At 47.5% G+C, this 15,279-nt stretch overlaps 1 protein-coding gene across 9 annotated transcripts in view; it reads left to right on the top strand.

Moving 5' to 3' along the window:
- Positions 1-15,279, top strand: part of SPECC1 (sperm antigen with calponin homology and coiled-coil domains 1) — a 271,543-nt gene that overhangs the window by 174,338 nt on the left and 81,926 nt on the right. For 8 of the 9 annotated variants that reach the window (XM_034647245.1, XM_011227029.3, XM_034647242.1 and 5 more), the window contains 3 exons: positions 6,525-6,732; positions 10,316-10,389; positions 10,767-10,945. In XM_034647245.1, the coding sequence (XP_034503136.1) occupies positions 6,525-6,732; positions 10,316-10,389; positions 10,767-10,945 (461 nt within the window). Of the gene's footprint in view, positions 1-6,524; positions 6,733-10,315; positions 10,390-10,766; positions 10,946-14,566; positions 15,275-15,279 lie in introns of those variants that run through there. The other variant, XM_034647247.1, reaches the window with a different exon arrangement.

Below are 15,279 nucleotides of genomic sequence, written 5' to 3'. Positions count from 1 at the left end.
GAAAAAGGGGTCCCCTACTCCTCCGCCATCTTAACCTCCCTATTCGTCTCCTTTCTTTGTCTTCAGCTAGTGTCTCCATTCTCGTCCGCTTCTCTGATACCCAGCACAGACATTTTGCTGGCAGCTTACTGTATGATCATAAAATATGCCTCCGTACGACTTTGAGGAAGGGTCTCCTTTCCACGGAGTCCTGATGGCTCGGCCTCCTGTAAGCCACACACACGGCTGCCCCAGCCAGCAAGCAGCATGTCGTTGCATGGGAGGGATTCTTGGTTTTCCGGGTAGTAATGCAATCCAGGTTTATGTTTTTCTGACATTCAAATTTTCAGTTGTCCGGGATCTTGATTTCAAGTTAGAATATTTTTATAAGGCTTGAAACCCCCAAGTTTTAAAAGAAAATATTGATTTCTTTTCCCCCAAGGTCAAAAGCTTATAGGTGGTATCCTTAGAGATTTAGTTCTTACTATAGAAACTCAGGTGTCTCTTCCAGAGGGGAAAGGAGATTATAAAGGAACACTTGCTGTGAGTGGCCGGGGAAAACTAGGGGTACCATAATCCCTGTGTGACCAGTATTGCTCACCAGGCCTACCTAATTAGGGGGGCCACTGGCCGCAAGTGGCAAAACCAGAATTTAAGAGAAAGCTGTGACAAGGACGGGCCGTCAGCTCTGTGGGGTCATTGTCCCCGAGGCAGATCAGCTAGGATCACTCCTGCCCGTCCCTGGCGTCTTGGAGGAGGTCAGTATTGGTGAATCTGTGTGGTGGAGTTCAGGAGAACTTAGGGATCACTTCCCCTCCGTGCATCATGCACTGGGTACTCTTGGGAGAGTAGGTTAGGGTTGAATTGTTCAGGCTGAAGACGTGGACATTTCAGTGGTCTTCAGCTCAGTTTTCCCATTCTCTCCAGTGTCTTTGGCTGACAACAGTGTATCAGTGCTCTGGGCGGAGCAGAGCCCTGGGACTTCATGCTGGGAAGAAGGCAATAAGAAACTTGTGTGGGGGCGCCTGGGAGGCTCCCTCGGTTAAGCGTCTGACTCTTGGTTTCGGCTCAGGTCATGAGCTAAGGCTCTGAGCTGGGTGTGGATCCTGCTTAAGATTCTCTCCCTCGCCCTCTGCCCCTCCCACCCCCCATCCTCCACCCCTGCCCTGCCTTGCAAGTGCTCTCTCTCTCTCTAAAAAAAAAAAGAAAGAAAGAAAGAAAGGAAAGGAAAAGAAATTTGTGTGGCAGAGCCTGTTTTCCAGCTTTCCTGAGGAAGTCAAGAGGAGATCCTTGTCCATGCAGCTTGGGGAAAGGCCAAGATGGGCCATTGCTCAGGGACCCTGCCTCAGGCCCCAGCCGGCTGGAGCTTAGAAGTGTCCTCTGTAAAGCCAGAATGCCCTTTCGTCCTTTATTAGGTCAGGCATGACAGTCATGTGGCCCAGGACACACAGCAGTCACATGTCCCCATGACTGCTGCCTCCCCCTGCTCTTGCAACCTTGTGCAGGGCAGGCGGGAGCTGAACGTGAGGGTTTGGCCAAGAGACATCCAATGTTTGAGTAAGGGTTATTTTGCTAGTGGGACCAGACCCACAGGACCTCCCTGCGCCTCTGTGTAACTCAGAGGTGGGGGCACTGCTTCTCCTCTGGACCCAAGTGTGGTCTCTCCCTTTCTGGATTTCCTGGGCTGACTCCCCTTCCCTTCTGAGGAGCCCATTTTTCCCTCTAGACATGTTAATGTCTTTCCCAACGTTAGGCCTGACCACCATTCTTCCCTTAACTTGACCTTAGGACTTGTCTGCGAAGCCCCAGCATTTGTCTCTCTTGGGTGAGCCTCTCCATGAGCACTCATCTGAAAAACCTAGAAAGTTCCCAAAGTGAAATACAGATTTTTACCCTCTTCTTTGAGTGTCGTATAGCCATTTTTCTTTTTCCATAACGAAAGTGTAAACTAATTAGCATGTTCTCCTTTCCCTTGGCACAGCAGCATTGCAAAAAAAAAAAAAAAAGTTCAAGTCTTGGCCAGCGTGAATGAAACATGGCTCTCCATCAGCAGTATATATTCGGAACAGGGCCAAGAATTAAGCAAAAGGAGTTTTGGAGGAACCAAGTTAGATGTAAAAACAAACACAACAAAAATAACACATTCTGACTCCTGGTGAAGTTACTCGAGCAATCACTCCAAGTTTATTCACCTCCATGTTACATACAGCTGACCCTTAACAGCACGGCCCTCTTATTGTGGGGTTTTTCCCAGCAAGTACAGTACTGTAAATGTATTTTCTCTTCCTTACGATTTTCTAAATAACCTTCTCTCTAATTTCCTTTATTGTAAGAATACAGTGCGTAATGCATCTCCTGTTACAAAATATACGTCAGCCCACTGTTGATGTTATCAGTAAGTCTTCTGGTCAATAGTAAGCTATTGGTAGTTAAGTTTTGGTGGCGTCAAAAGTTAAGGTTTAGTAATGTCATGAAGTTTTGACTGTGGGGGGGAGATTGGTGCCCCTAACCACCCCCCTCCCCGTGTCGTTCAGGGATCAGCTGTGTAATTTTAACATTGTGACTTCTTCTGTATATTAGGTATCCAGTAAATACTTGTTGAATAAGTGAATGAATGTTAGAGACACTTGTAACCGATTCAGGAGAGAGGCTTCTCTAATTCTATCAATATGTTAAAAATAAAATTAATGATTGTATTTTAATAATAATTAATATTTTATTGCTTTATGTGTGCGGGGCACTCTTCGACCCTTTCGATCATTTAATCTCATTTAATCATCATAACTTTATGCGAGAGATACTGTCGTTATCTAATTTTTTGCATCTGAAGAAACTGAGGCAGAGAATGGCTAGGTGACTAGCTAATTGATGAATTGACGAACGCCAGGGTTCAGCGCTGGGTCTGACCCCAGAACGCCTCATCACTGGTGTATGTTGCTTCCCGGTTACGTGGCAATGAAGAAGAGATAGAAAAACATTTGAGGCAGACCTAAGGACTCGAACACACGTAGTCTTAAGGCCAAAGCCTTTTGGTCGGAAGAAAACCACCTTTCAAGTCTCAGTGAATGAAGAGAATTTTGCTTGATTAGAACACAGTAGAGAAATTCATAGTGAACACCTGAGTCATCAGGACATGTCCTTTTGTGTGATTTACAACCTGAATCTTGAGGGTAGTAGGAGGTCACCAGGGGAGCTGGCGGGGTGGGGACAGCAGGAATGTGGCCGGAAGAGAACATCTAGTTCTCAGGCCAGGAAGGTTGGCCTGACCCTGGAAGTGAAGCCGGTAGTTTCCAGTGGCTGGGAGTGTGGGACCCTCAGTGATACCTCTTCCTCAGTTTCAGTGTCTGACAAGCCAGGGGAGAGGTTCTCGCCCCGTCTCCCTCCAGGCCACCCTGCTGTCCCTGCCTCCCCCATCCTGGAAGGCAGGAGACCGGGCTGAGCCCTGCAGGGGAGCCCCGAGTGGTCTCTGCTGCCATCTGCCTGTGGACTGGCTCTAACCAGTCCCAGGTAGGACTGGGGCTCCCCGGGGAAATTCATTTGACTGTTTGTAATACGATTCTGCACACCCCGTTTCTAGAACAAGTTGGATTTTTGAAGACGAGAGGTTGCCCTTGGCGTGCGTGATAGTGATTTCTTTTTTGGAAAGGAGACATTGGAAATCACCTTACTGGTTGTCTGATAGCGCAGTTGTTGATTGAACCAAAGAACCAGCCGGCGGGAAGGCCAGTCACATGGACGGCAACCTAGAACTCTGAGGGGTCATGGAAGTACAAGGTGCTGGCCCTAGCTCCCTGAGAAATTGGATTGTTCAAGTGGCTTAACTTCTCCCTCTCTCCATTTGTTAATCTGTAATATGAATATAAAAATACCTGCCTGTTATTACCCAGCAAGCTCCTACAGGCAGAAGTTGCGAAGTCACTTAAGGGTTTTTGTTCTTGTTGGTTTTCATAAAAGAGCTTTCTGGAATATATTGCTAAACTTGAGAGAATGATTCCCAAATTAAGAAGGAAGAATGGGGTGTGTGATTTGAAACAGTGTACTGACTGACAAGTTCACTGGCCCCAGCCATCCACAGCACACATCACAGGGGCCCCTTCCCATTGCCCTGCTGGGGGGCAACACGTGGGAAGCCAACACGGGGGAAGTAAAGCGGGTGGGGGCCCGTGGGAGGCCAGCAGCCTCAGCACCTCGAGACCCTCCTCAAGGTGCTCATCCTTCTGGTTCCCTGGTTACAACCCCCCAGTTTCACTCCCGACCCACAGCAGTCCCACCCAAGTAACATGCGTGTTTCTAGACGCCAGGCGAGCGGGCCCTCAGCCCGAGGCTTCCCTGACACGGAGCCCGGCCAGCTCTGCAGAAAGCCACGGTCTGACTCAGGAGGCAGGGCTCACAAGCCGCCTGCCTCGGCTGCTTTTCAAATGCTGTTGGAAGTCAACCTTCTCGTACCTAAAACACGTTGCCTCCTTTCTCCTTAAAAGCCCTCTTGTGTTTATGAGGTCCCTATCGTCAGGTCAGCGACTTGTGCTCTGGTTCACGTGTTGTAGACTTCTTGGACTTGTTTATACTGCGTCTAATGTTGCATACCCTGCTTAGGTGGGCAGAGCTGGGCTTTAAACTCCGGCAGTCTGGCCCCGGGCTAGCCCCCTGGGTGTCCCATGCAGCAGTGACAGTGCAGTAGGGAGCCGCGCACCTTTGTAATTGAAATACCAGTTTCGCAGCGCAGTGCGCACTGTCAAGCTAGGGGTGTGCTCCCGTTCTTTCCCATGCTGGTTCTCTCCTTCTTCCCTCCCCCTTTCCTTTCCTTCCTTCCTTTATTTATTCCTTATCACAAGGTCCCAGCTGAGAAGCAGTGCAATCCTGCTGTCCGGCGTCTGTTCACTCGGGGGTCCCCCGTGTGTCTGACGCTGTGTAGGCACCAGGGGTACAGTGGTGAAGAGAGCAGACGGGGTCTCTGCCCACAGAGAGCTTGCAGCCAGAAGGTTTTACACGTTAGATGCAATGGTAAAAAAAAATTTTCTTGTATACGGTGATGCCCCCAAATCTAGGAAGACATGTAATAGGTACCAGGCTTCCATTAATTGGTAAATATGTAGCGATTTGGTAACATGAATGAAAGGACTATAGAAAAGGGGCATAGTTCATACTAAGATAATTGGTATATTCTGAGAGCAGAGTACTTTGAAACATTTAAAGTAATGACAGAACATTGTGGATATCAGTGTGGATATCACAAAAACACGGTTACAAGCAAGTTTTACAAAAGCCTAAGAAGTATAGCATAGTCCAGGACAAAAGCATATTGCCATATAATGTAATGCAGTATAACAGCACACTGCAAAAGCATAATTATGGTATAATATGATTTGTATAAAAAAAATTTTTTTAAAGATTTTATTTATTTGACAGAGACAGCCAGCGAGAGAGGGAACACAGCAGGGGAAGTGGGAGAGGAAGAAGCACGCTCTCAGCAGAGGAGCCTGATGTGGGGCTCGATCCCATAACGCTGGGATCACGCCCTAAGCCAAAGGCAGACGCTTAACCGCTGAGCCACCCAGGCACCCCTGTATAAAAATTTTAAAACGGGGTGCCTGGCTGGCTCAGTCAGTGGGGCATGTGACTCTTAACCTCGGAGTTGTGAGTTCGAGCCCCACGTTGGGTGCAGAGATTAGATTACTTAAAAATAAAAATAAATAAAAAATTTTAAAACAGGACAATATCGTATATTGTCATGGGCACATTCATAGGCAGTAAAAGTGAAAAACCGTTCAAGCAACAACCACACACCACTTTTGGGATAATGCAAATTACTCTTTGGGGTGGCAGAGAAGGTTGGGACTTTAATGATTCCTGTTAAAGTAAAAATTTGTAGCAAATGTGACAAAATTTAGTCGCTTGAAGTCCGTTTGGGCACATGGTTATCTTGTCACTCTGGGTGATTTTCTGTGTGTTTAAAATGTTTCATGATTAAGAATTGAAAAGTTGAAATGAGAGCCTGACCTGTGCTGCTTCTCTGTGTCTGGTCCATGCCCATGTTTCCTGTGCTTTCAGCTGGTGTTCTGCGTCTCATTAATGTCGCATTTCTCCAAAGAATCGCTATAACCGCTAGAACTTTATGGCTGGAGAGATTTGGCGTTTGCAGGGAATCAGGGGCATTGTTCCCGGATTCCCAGCAGAGGGCGCTGCTCCATAGCCGATGTGAGGAGGGCAGCCTCCCGCCCGCAGCCGGGCCCCTCTCCGGGCGCAGTACCAGAGCCTCCCAGGGAGGCGCTCTTGCACCAGCTGCAGGATAGAAGGGCAGCTATCTACCTGCGGCTTTCTTCCTGCCTCAGGGAGGGACACAGAAGCCACCATATTTGGCCGTTTGCAGACATCACGTTTATCTGTATATTTATAGCCTTGGCTATTCCCGAGGCTAAGAATACAGAAATGATTCCAGGTGTAGGACATGCCAAGAGCTCTCTCTGCCACTGCCTGGGTGAGCCTGACGCTGATGGGTGAGGAACTCTTTCCTGCTAACTGACCAGGAAACCTTCCGTTTATTCCAGGTGGAAAAGGATTATTCTTACTTGAAGGAGATATGTGATCATCAGGCAGAACAGCTGAGCCGAACCAGCTTGAAGCTGCAAGAGAAAGCGTCAGAGAGTGACGCGGAGATTAAAGACATGAAGGAAACCATATTTGAATTGGAAGATCAGGTGGAACAGCATCGTGCTGTCAAGTTGCATAACAACCAGCTCATCAGTGAGCTGGAAAGTAAGTGAACTCGAGCCCTGGTCAGACGTGGATGGGGACTGAGCAGGATGCAGACCGAATGCCCGGGAGGGGCTGTGAGAATGTCTTCCTTCCGCGGGCGTATTCGGCAGTCTCGTAGGAAGAGTGGCGGTCAAGAAAGGCAGAATAAATAACCTCTTAAACAGGAAGAGTGGGTGGTGTGGAAGGACACATTGTTGAACACGAGTCAGCAGCACGGGGTGGTTGTGAAAATGAGCAAACACATTTGGAGTGTTAGGTATACTGTGCGTGAACCACACCACCGCCCACGCTCATCGGGTATCGACAGAGCATTGTCTTTTGGATCTGAGGGGGAGGAAGATGGGTGACAGATGGTCAGATGGATTTGAACAATGTGTGCTCTTGGGCTCAAGGAGAAAACAGTTCTAGCATGTGTCCCATTGAAGCCAGGATATCAAGTAACTTACCCGTAACAGCCACTTCATTACTGAAGAGGCTCCAATATATGGCTTCTTTATGAACTCATTGTTCGCTTAAAATAGGGAGAGACATTAAAAGGGATTAGTTAAACATTGCCTGCTTTGTCCAAATAAGCTTTATCAAGTTATCACATCTAATGTGTTTTGCTTTTGTCACAAAACAATTAATGCACAGGACTTTGGGTGATACTAACCATTGCTAAAAATAGCATGGGTGGTTGCCTGAAAAGTTCCCCGACTTGTACAGCCCATTCTCATTATTTGTGGAATCCATATCTGGGAATTCACCTGCTTGCCAGAATTTATTTGTAACCCCAGAATCAACACTCACAGCACTTTTCATGTCATTCGCGGACGCGTGCAGAGAGAGTGGTGAAAAATTTTAGTCTCCCAAAGTGCATTCCCAGCTCAGCATGAGCAGGGTGACCGTTTGTCTTCTTGTTTCAGCTCTCATACTGCAAACAAGTATCTTTTTCATGGTTATTTAGGGCCATGTTTTTTATATTTTTGTACTTTTTTGGGGGGCGATTTCACTGTTTAGAGTGGCCCCCAAATGTAGTCCTGAAATGTTGTCTGGGGTCCTTACGGCAGGAAAGCTGGGATGTGCCTTATGGAGAAAATATGTGTTAGATGAGCTTTGTTCAAGCACAAGTTTTGGTGCTGTTGGCTGTGAGTCCAATGTTAATGAAAACCTCCAGAGAAAGGAAAATGAAATTCAGTACTCTGGGAAATGCGGACGTAAAATCTGTGGGGCGTGACAAAGATGTGGAAAAGACGGAAAAGCAGATTGCGGATTCACGAGATGATGTCTGGTTTAAAAAAAAAAAAAAAGGTAGCAGACTGCATTGTTGTGAAACCCAAAACCAAAGAAATTTACAGTCATGTTTCCCGGGGTCAGGAAAGTGTTAGACCTTTCTGAGCCAGTGCTGGCTGGCTCTTGAGGCTCGGAAGGCCTCACAGCATGAGCAAAGGTAAAAACTTGCAGGCGAGTCACTTTCTGTCGATTGGGAAGCTGGAGAAGAATTTTTAAAATACCTACCAAATATTATACAGGGAAAGGGTTATGTGGGTAAGCAGGTTTCCAGCACCGATGGGACGGGCTTTTTTTTTTTTTTTTCACAAGGACATTGGCAAACAAACCTGTATAACCCAAGTAGTGTCTCCTTTAATAAAAATGTTGTGATCGGAGGCTTGCAGGAACCAAACCCTGTAGTTCCCGTAGGAGCAAAGTTCAGTATTCACAAATTTGGCGTGCCTGGCAACTTTATGTAACTGCCACACGTAATGAGAATTGAGTGTCATTCTACACCTCGATTGCCTGGTTAGCACCAGATTCCATCCTTCACTGGACGTGATATGCAGCAGAGTTAGAGAACATCAGCCTTCAGTGTCAGCATCATTTAGACAGTTCTCAGTAATCACCCACTGCCATTGATAGTGTGTATTTCCAAACACAGCACCATACTTGAAGAGCGTATAAAGTCAAAGAAGAGAAGTCCAGTTTTGCTTTGTTCCTGTGACGTATTGCTCATGAGAATTTGGTGGTGTTGTCTCCAAATCCTTAAAAGTCAAGCACAAACCCGCCAAGAAAGCCAGCTTATAATTAATGTCCAGAGCGGATGTCACACCACTTCCTATGGTTGTATCCTGACTTATCCAGGATTGAAAATAACATAGACTGGTTGTCTTTTGAGAAGCTTTTTAACTCCTGTCCGGGGTGTTAAGGTATTACTAAGATGTCTTCTTGCCAGGAGGCCCAGGGACACACAAATCCAGCCTGAGACCAGTCACTCCTCCCTTAAGATCCTCGAGAGAAATGGACAGGAAAATACAAAGAAGTGAAGGAATGTTTTCTTATTCTGCCTCATTGACCCCAGCACAGATTCTCAGGACCCACGTGCTGAATTAGAATGGCCAGGGTGGGACCTGACCGTGTGTCGTTTATTCTTTTTGAAGCTTCTCTGATAATTCTGATTCATATCCTTAATAGACAGCTACTGCCCTGGAATGAGTCATGAAGAACCATTGAAGAATTTGTTTTTAAATTTCATTTATTTATTTATTTGAGAGAGAATGAGAGAAAGCAGGGGAGGGGAGAGGGTCAGAGGGAGAAGCAGACTCCCCTCTGAGCAGGGAGCCTGATGTGGGACTTGATCCCGGGACCCTGGGATCATGACCTGAGCCGAAGGCAGATGGTTAACCGACTGAGCCACCCAGGCGCCCCCATTGAAGAATTTTAACTAGGTAATGGATGTGATCAGATTTAAATTGAAATGACTCGGGTAGCAACATGGAAGAATCAAAGGCAGAGAGAGAAGGGGACAGAGGATGTTATCAATTAAGGAGAAGGGTCAGGTCACCTTTGGAGCTGGCAAAATACAACACCCCCCCCCCCAGATCCTGTCTCCCCATGGGTGTTCCCTCTCTGGGGGTCACAGTCGGGATTTGAACCATGTGTGCTTTTGAGAGAATTCCCAGGTGATTCTGTTGTTTAACTACAATTAAAAACCTCGACTCTAGGGGCGCCTGGGTGGCATAGCGGTTAAGCGTCTGCCTTCAGCTCAGGGCGTGATCGTGGCGTTATGGGATGGAGCCCCACATCAGGCTCCTCCGCTATGAGCCTGCTTCTTCCTCTCCCACTCCCCTTGCTTGTGTTCCCTCTCTCGCTGGCTGTCTCTGTCTCTGTCGAATAAATAAAAATAAAATCTTAAAAAAAATAATAATTATAAAAAAAAAAAAACCTCAACTCTAGCAACTGGTCTAAAAGTCCCCGTACTAATTACCGGTCACATTCTCTGTTCTACAAAAGGTCTCTACCGCACGGCGATAAAGGACATTCAAGACCATAATGTGCGACCACCAGGGAGGCCAGGAGTGAGTGTAGTCAATATGAGTGGGGCCTGGCTGTACCATCTGCGAGTATAACCTAATTCAGCACCACTTATTCCCCAGACCATCCCACTTTCTGTGTTGGAGGACCCTCCAGTTTCTAGCTGGATGCCAAGGATGGAATTTATAGCAGACCGGATGATTTTAAATCTGGTCCTGCTCCCTTTCTACCTCATTTGCTTTCTTCCAAGAGTCTTGCGCCTTTTCCAACTCCTGTCTGACTTGTTTATTTCTAGGCAACGTGATGAAGCTGGAGGAACAGAAGTCAGACCTGGAAAGGCAGCTGAAGACTCTGACTAAGCAGATAAAGGTGAGACGTGGCTACCGCAGGGGACAGGGAGCCTTCTCCTTCATTGTACTGAGAGTGCCCCTGCCTTCGGTTTGGAACCCTCTGAAAAATACCCCGCTGACTCTTCTAGCCTGCTTCTCAGTACCTTCCTGTGGGCCCTGGAACCACAGATTAGTGTTGGCAGGAAACAAAATCAAACCAGCTTTTCAGCCTCAGGATAAACTCCGCTAACACCAAGTGTCCTTCCCACCCGTGCCGTGCCTTTTCCTGGTGGGGGGACGGCATTGAAGCGTGCTCACTAAGGGCCGCCTGGCCGGTCCTTCTCGCTTACTGACATGGGGGACCCACACGCCACCCCGGCCAGCCTCTGATGCAGGTGTGGCTTCTGGCATTTTCAGGAGGAGACGGAGGAATGGAGGCGGTTCCAGGCGGACCTGCAGACGGCGGTGGTGGTGGCCAACGACATCAAGTGCGAGGCCCAGCAGGAGCTGCGCTCTGTGAAGAGGAGGTTGCTGGAGGAAGAGGAGAAGAATGCCAGGCTGCAGAAGGAGCTAGGGGACATGCAGAGCCAGGGCAGGTGGGTCACGACAGAGCCACAAGTTTGTTGAGTCTGGCGGGCGCCCACACCGTGCTTGGCTTCTCCCTTAATCACCACGCATGAGCCTTCGCCGTCTAGAGACGTGGCGCTTCTGTGTCTCTCTGTGCAGAACCTTTATTTCTTTCCTAAGCTCACTCGTCCGCTGCTGCCACCGCCACACGGCCAGAATGGTCCATCCAGGGCCAGGTCACTGCCGTTCTCTGGCCCAGGGCAGTGAGAAAACTCTTCACGCACATGTGTGCGAAAGTTCTAGCCAAGGGTCCTCCCGTATTTAAAGAAGAGAAGTGCGTCTAGGATAGCCCCTTAAATCATGGTGTTTATTAGTGCAGGGAAGCACGCACTTCCATGGGCCATGGCAACACCTCGCGTGGGTCCCTCTCATGCCCTGGGCAAGGCTGGACTCACTCCCCGGGGGATTTGCCACCAGTGAAGGGGCCCATTCCTCCCGGCCCAGGGACATGCTTCTCCCTCGGCCACGCGAGTGGGCTGCCTCCAAAAGCCCTTGAAATAACCCCCTTTATTAAAAAGGATGAGTGTGGAGAACATACGTCTGGCTAACACGTGACTTTCCTTTTTAGTTCCAAGGGAGGGAAATCACACCGTGTGTTGTCCCAGAAAGTTCTTCCTAACAGCAAAGTTTCAGAGGAAGGTATTCCTAAAGTGAGCTCAGACTTCATTATTATTTAAAATTTTAGGGGTTCACAGACAAGATGACAAACAGTACTTCAGGCCTAAATGAATGCAGTGTTCCCTTTCCCCAGTCAGGAGTAACTGTCCCTAACTTTGAGATTCTTGGATATTAGGAAATTATTTGGAATTTTCAGGTGTCTTTCAAATATGAAACATAGTATTTTAAGTCAGATTTACTAGGTTCTGAATGCTGATTTGTGCAGTTGGCCCTTTCTCCATGTTTTCCAGGATCAAGAGAGTTATTCATTGGCTAGATTCTGAGCCTCTGGGTCTGATGTATTATTGTGAGTTTTGTGACACTAGAAAAAGTAAATTTCTTTTCAGGATTCTGTTTTGATTCTCTTACCAAACTTGTTTCAGTCAGTCCCTCCTTCCTTTGTTTATGAGTTTCATATAAAACAGGCTGTAGGGAAGCCTGGGTGGCTCAGTCAGGTTAGGCGTCCGACTCCTGATCTCAGCTCAGGTCTTGATCTCAGGGTCGTGAGTTCAAGCCCCACGTTGAGCTCCACACTGGGCACAGAGCCTGCTTAAAAACAGACTGTAGGGAAGGATTCAGGTAAGATGTGTGTAGCTAGTTCCATGATTCACCCTTGAAAATCAAGATCATTATTTTATAGTCACACCTGTACCCTCTGGCCACCAAAGCATGTGAATTTTAAGTTACGGAGGGAGGAGAATCGAAAGACTAGAGAATGTCCCCTGTTGAAATGAACATGAGGTCCCCTCGTTTGCTTTTTGCTTCTGTTTAATTTGTCCACTTGTCTTGCTTTTATGATGTGTGTCTTTGGAAGAGGAACCAGACTGTAACTTGCATCGCTTCATACATATGTTATTGTAAAGATAAATGGTAAAAGAGAGTCCCAAGTTCATGTAGTTATACGAGCTGCTGCATTTCTTACCTAGACTAAGATACAGGCCAGATTTTACAGCGTGAACTCTGATACCGTAGAAAGTCTCAGCACACATCTCAATGATTTAGGGTCCATATACAATATTCAACATCTTCAAACATAGGGTCGCTTTGTTTTTTTTTTTATAAACATGGTACATTTCTCTTCTAATTTTCTAGTGATTTGCAAACCTACCACCCAAATCCAGCAGTTTAATCCCTTATCACAAAACATTTCAAAATTGTAGGGCTGACACCAGCCCAGAACACGGCATATTACTGAAACCCCATCAGTGTGTTTTTGGCCTGTCGTTGAGTTGGGCAGGGTTTCAGCCGGCAGCCAGACCCGGGTTCCTCCCTGACTCTGCAGACTGCCCCTTCTAAAGAGTTGACTCTGAAAGTCACTCGCCGCTGGCTCAGCCACATCCTGAACTACCCCCTGAGCAAGACTTGAAACCAACCCACACGCTCAAAGGTCCTGAAGTGACGTAGTGTTTCCATCCTGGCTGAATGGGTTCTCGACTGAAACTCGATTTGACTTTGACAGTCATTTCGAAATATGAGAACTCAGAAGCATTCTTGGTTCAGCCACAGCCAACGAACTTGCAGAAAATTCTCTGATGAGGTCCTCCAAGTACAACCAAGAGAACGTAAGAACATTTGAAAAGAACCTCAATCCTAACACAGGATTTACCAATTCTCATCCTTAACTTCGCATATCCAGGCATTTGAGGGGATACAGTCAGGCTGGTAGGTGGGCAAATGAAGTGCCTCTGTGTGAGTACAAGTTAGCCTTCATTACCAAGAACTCAGCAGGTGAAACTAAGTGGAACATTATTTAACCTAGGATTTTAGAAAATTCTAAAAACTAGCGCGTTAGCAATCTTCGGTCCTATTACCTTTTCAAAAGGATTTTTATTTTGGAGTCAGAATAACAGATGTGAAGAGTAGATGGAGAAACGAGGCTCAAGTCTTGGCTTTGCCACCAACTGGCAAGGTTTCTATCCCAGACCTAGCTGTTCCCTCCCCCAAACGAGGTGATGAGAGTGGGTTGCGACTGAAGGGCCCTGGAAGGTCCGCTGTTTTCTGAGACCAATTGGTCAGCTTGCCTTTCTCTGATGCGGGAGTCAGGAACTCACATGCCAACCACGCCATCTGTCCAATGCAATCCTTGGAACCTCCTGGAAACAGTGGCATCTCCACATTTTAGCTGGGCTGTGGACCTCCTCTTTCTGTTCCAGAAATCTGAACAAGCCGATGTAGTTTTTACGGACCTGGAAGTGATCTGTTTTGCTGATACATTAATGGATGAAAGGATAACAAATAACTTTTTCAACTCTGGCTTCTTCTGCTTTTGAGCCATTAAGAGCACACCATTACAGTTCAAACTTCCATCAAAATTAAAACATCCAGCCTTTTTCCTGAAAAGCTGAGACCTGGGGCCTGGCCTCTAGATTCAGAGGACACACACGCAGCTCCCCTCCGTGCCTTGATGGGCCACATGGAGGACATTGTTGACCAGCAGAGCATGACACAGGCTTCTCGAACAGTAACAGGGGAAGACCTAGAGACGTTTTTCCTCTTACTCTGAAACACTAAAGACCATTGTTTTTAGGGTGACTCGATTTTACTCCTATGACACCAATAAACATCCATGGAAAACATCTTTTAAAAAATGGTTAAAAACACTAAACATTGGTGCCCCATTAGCAGTAGGAACTTCTAAGCAGAAGGTCTGAGATTCAGAACATGTTTAGCTTCCCCCACTGGCTCTTGCGTCATCACCTCTGAAGCGAGCAGCATGGTGGCCCATCACTGCCAGACTCTTCTGGAATCGGCTCTAACTCTGTGTGCACAATGTATCCTTCCCTAATGTCAGTTGCCTGCCTGTGCCACTCTGTGTCCTTACAGCTGTCATGTGTCACAGCCGCGGGTCCTGGGGGGTCTGGAGCTGTCACTGAAAGGCCGAGTGTGGGAGCTGGCGGTGTAGACGCTCGGGGTCACTGAGATACCTTTTCCAGCTCTCTTGTTGCAGATACTTTGATACAGCCTCCCCAGCCCTGCCAGAGGGGACCGGTTCTCGTGGAGGTTCCTAATCTGAGCCTCAGGGGCCCCTGACACTTTGGCCCTCGATGTGGAAGCTGGCCCTCTGGGCTCCCAGCACAACCCTTCCACGCCTTCTGCTTCCATAGCTGGAATCTGCGTTGGCGGCGTTGGACATATAGCCTGGAATCGCGACGAACTATGTCTGCTGCCCTGCCTCCCAGCCCCCGTCTTCACAGAGTGGCTTTGGAAAGTGTGGACATGAGCTTCCCCTAGGCCTTTTAGGACTGATAGGCCTCAATACTGAAAGAAATCCTTTTTTCTGGGTGGTTGTTTTTCCCCTCCCCCCCAGCCTTGACTGTAGGACAGTAGAGGGGAAGCTCGAGCCGCTCTGTAAATGACAGAGGAGCCTGATTTTAGGTGTCCTGGCCGTCTCTGCTCCCCCAACACAGTTGCTGTTGGAGAAGGTCTAGTGAGAGGAGCCCAGTAGTGGTGTCTTGAGTCTCTGTGCAAAGACCTTTGACTTCCAAAAAGATGAGAGGAGTAGGAATTCAAACCTTTTGGACCCATTCTAGATACAGCTCTTCCCTGTGGGGCAGTGGCAGCTGTTAATTCTTCCGTCTGTAGCCTGAGATCATGTTGCCTCGAGTAACTCCTTTACCAGCCTTTCCCCCCCTCCATTTCTGTTTTC

Source organism: Ailuropoda melanoleuca, chromosome 17 (genome assembly GCF_002007445.2).
Source record: "Ailuropoda melanoleuca isolate Jingjing chromosome 17, ASM200744v2, whole genome shotgun sequence".
Lineage (NCBI taxonomy): Eukaryota > Metazoa > Chordata > Mammalia > Carnivora > Ursidae > Ailuropoda > Ailuropoda melanoleuca.
This window is presented reverse-complemented; position numbering and strand designations above follow the sequence as displayed.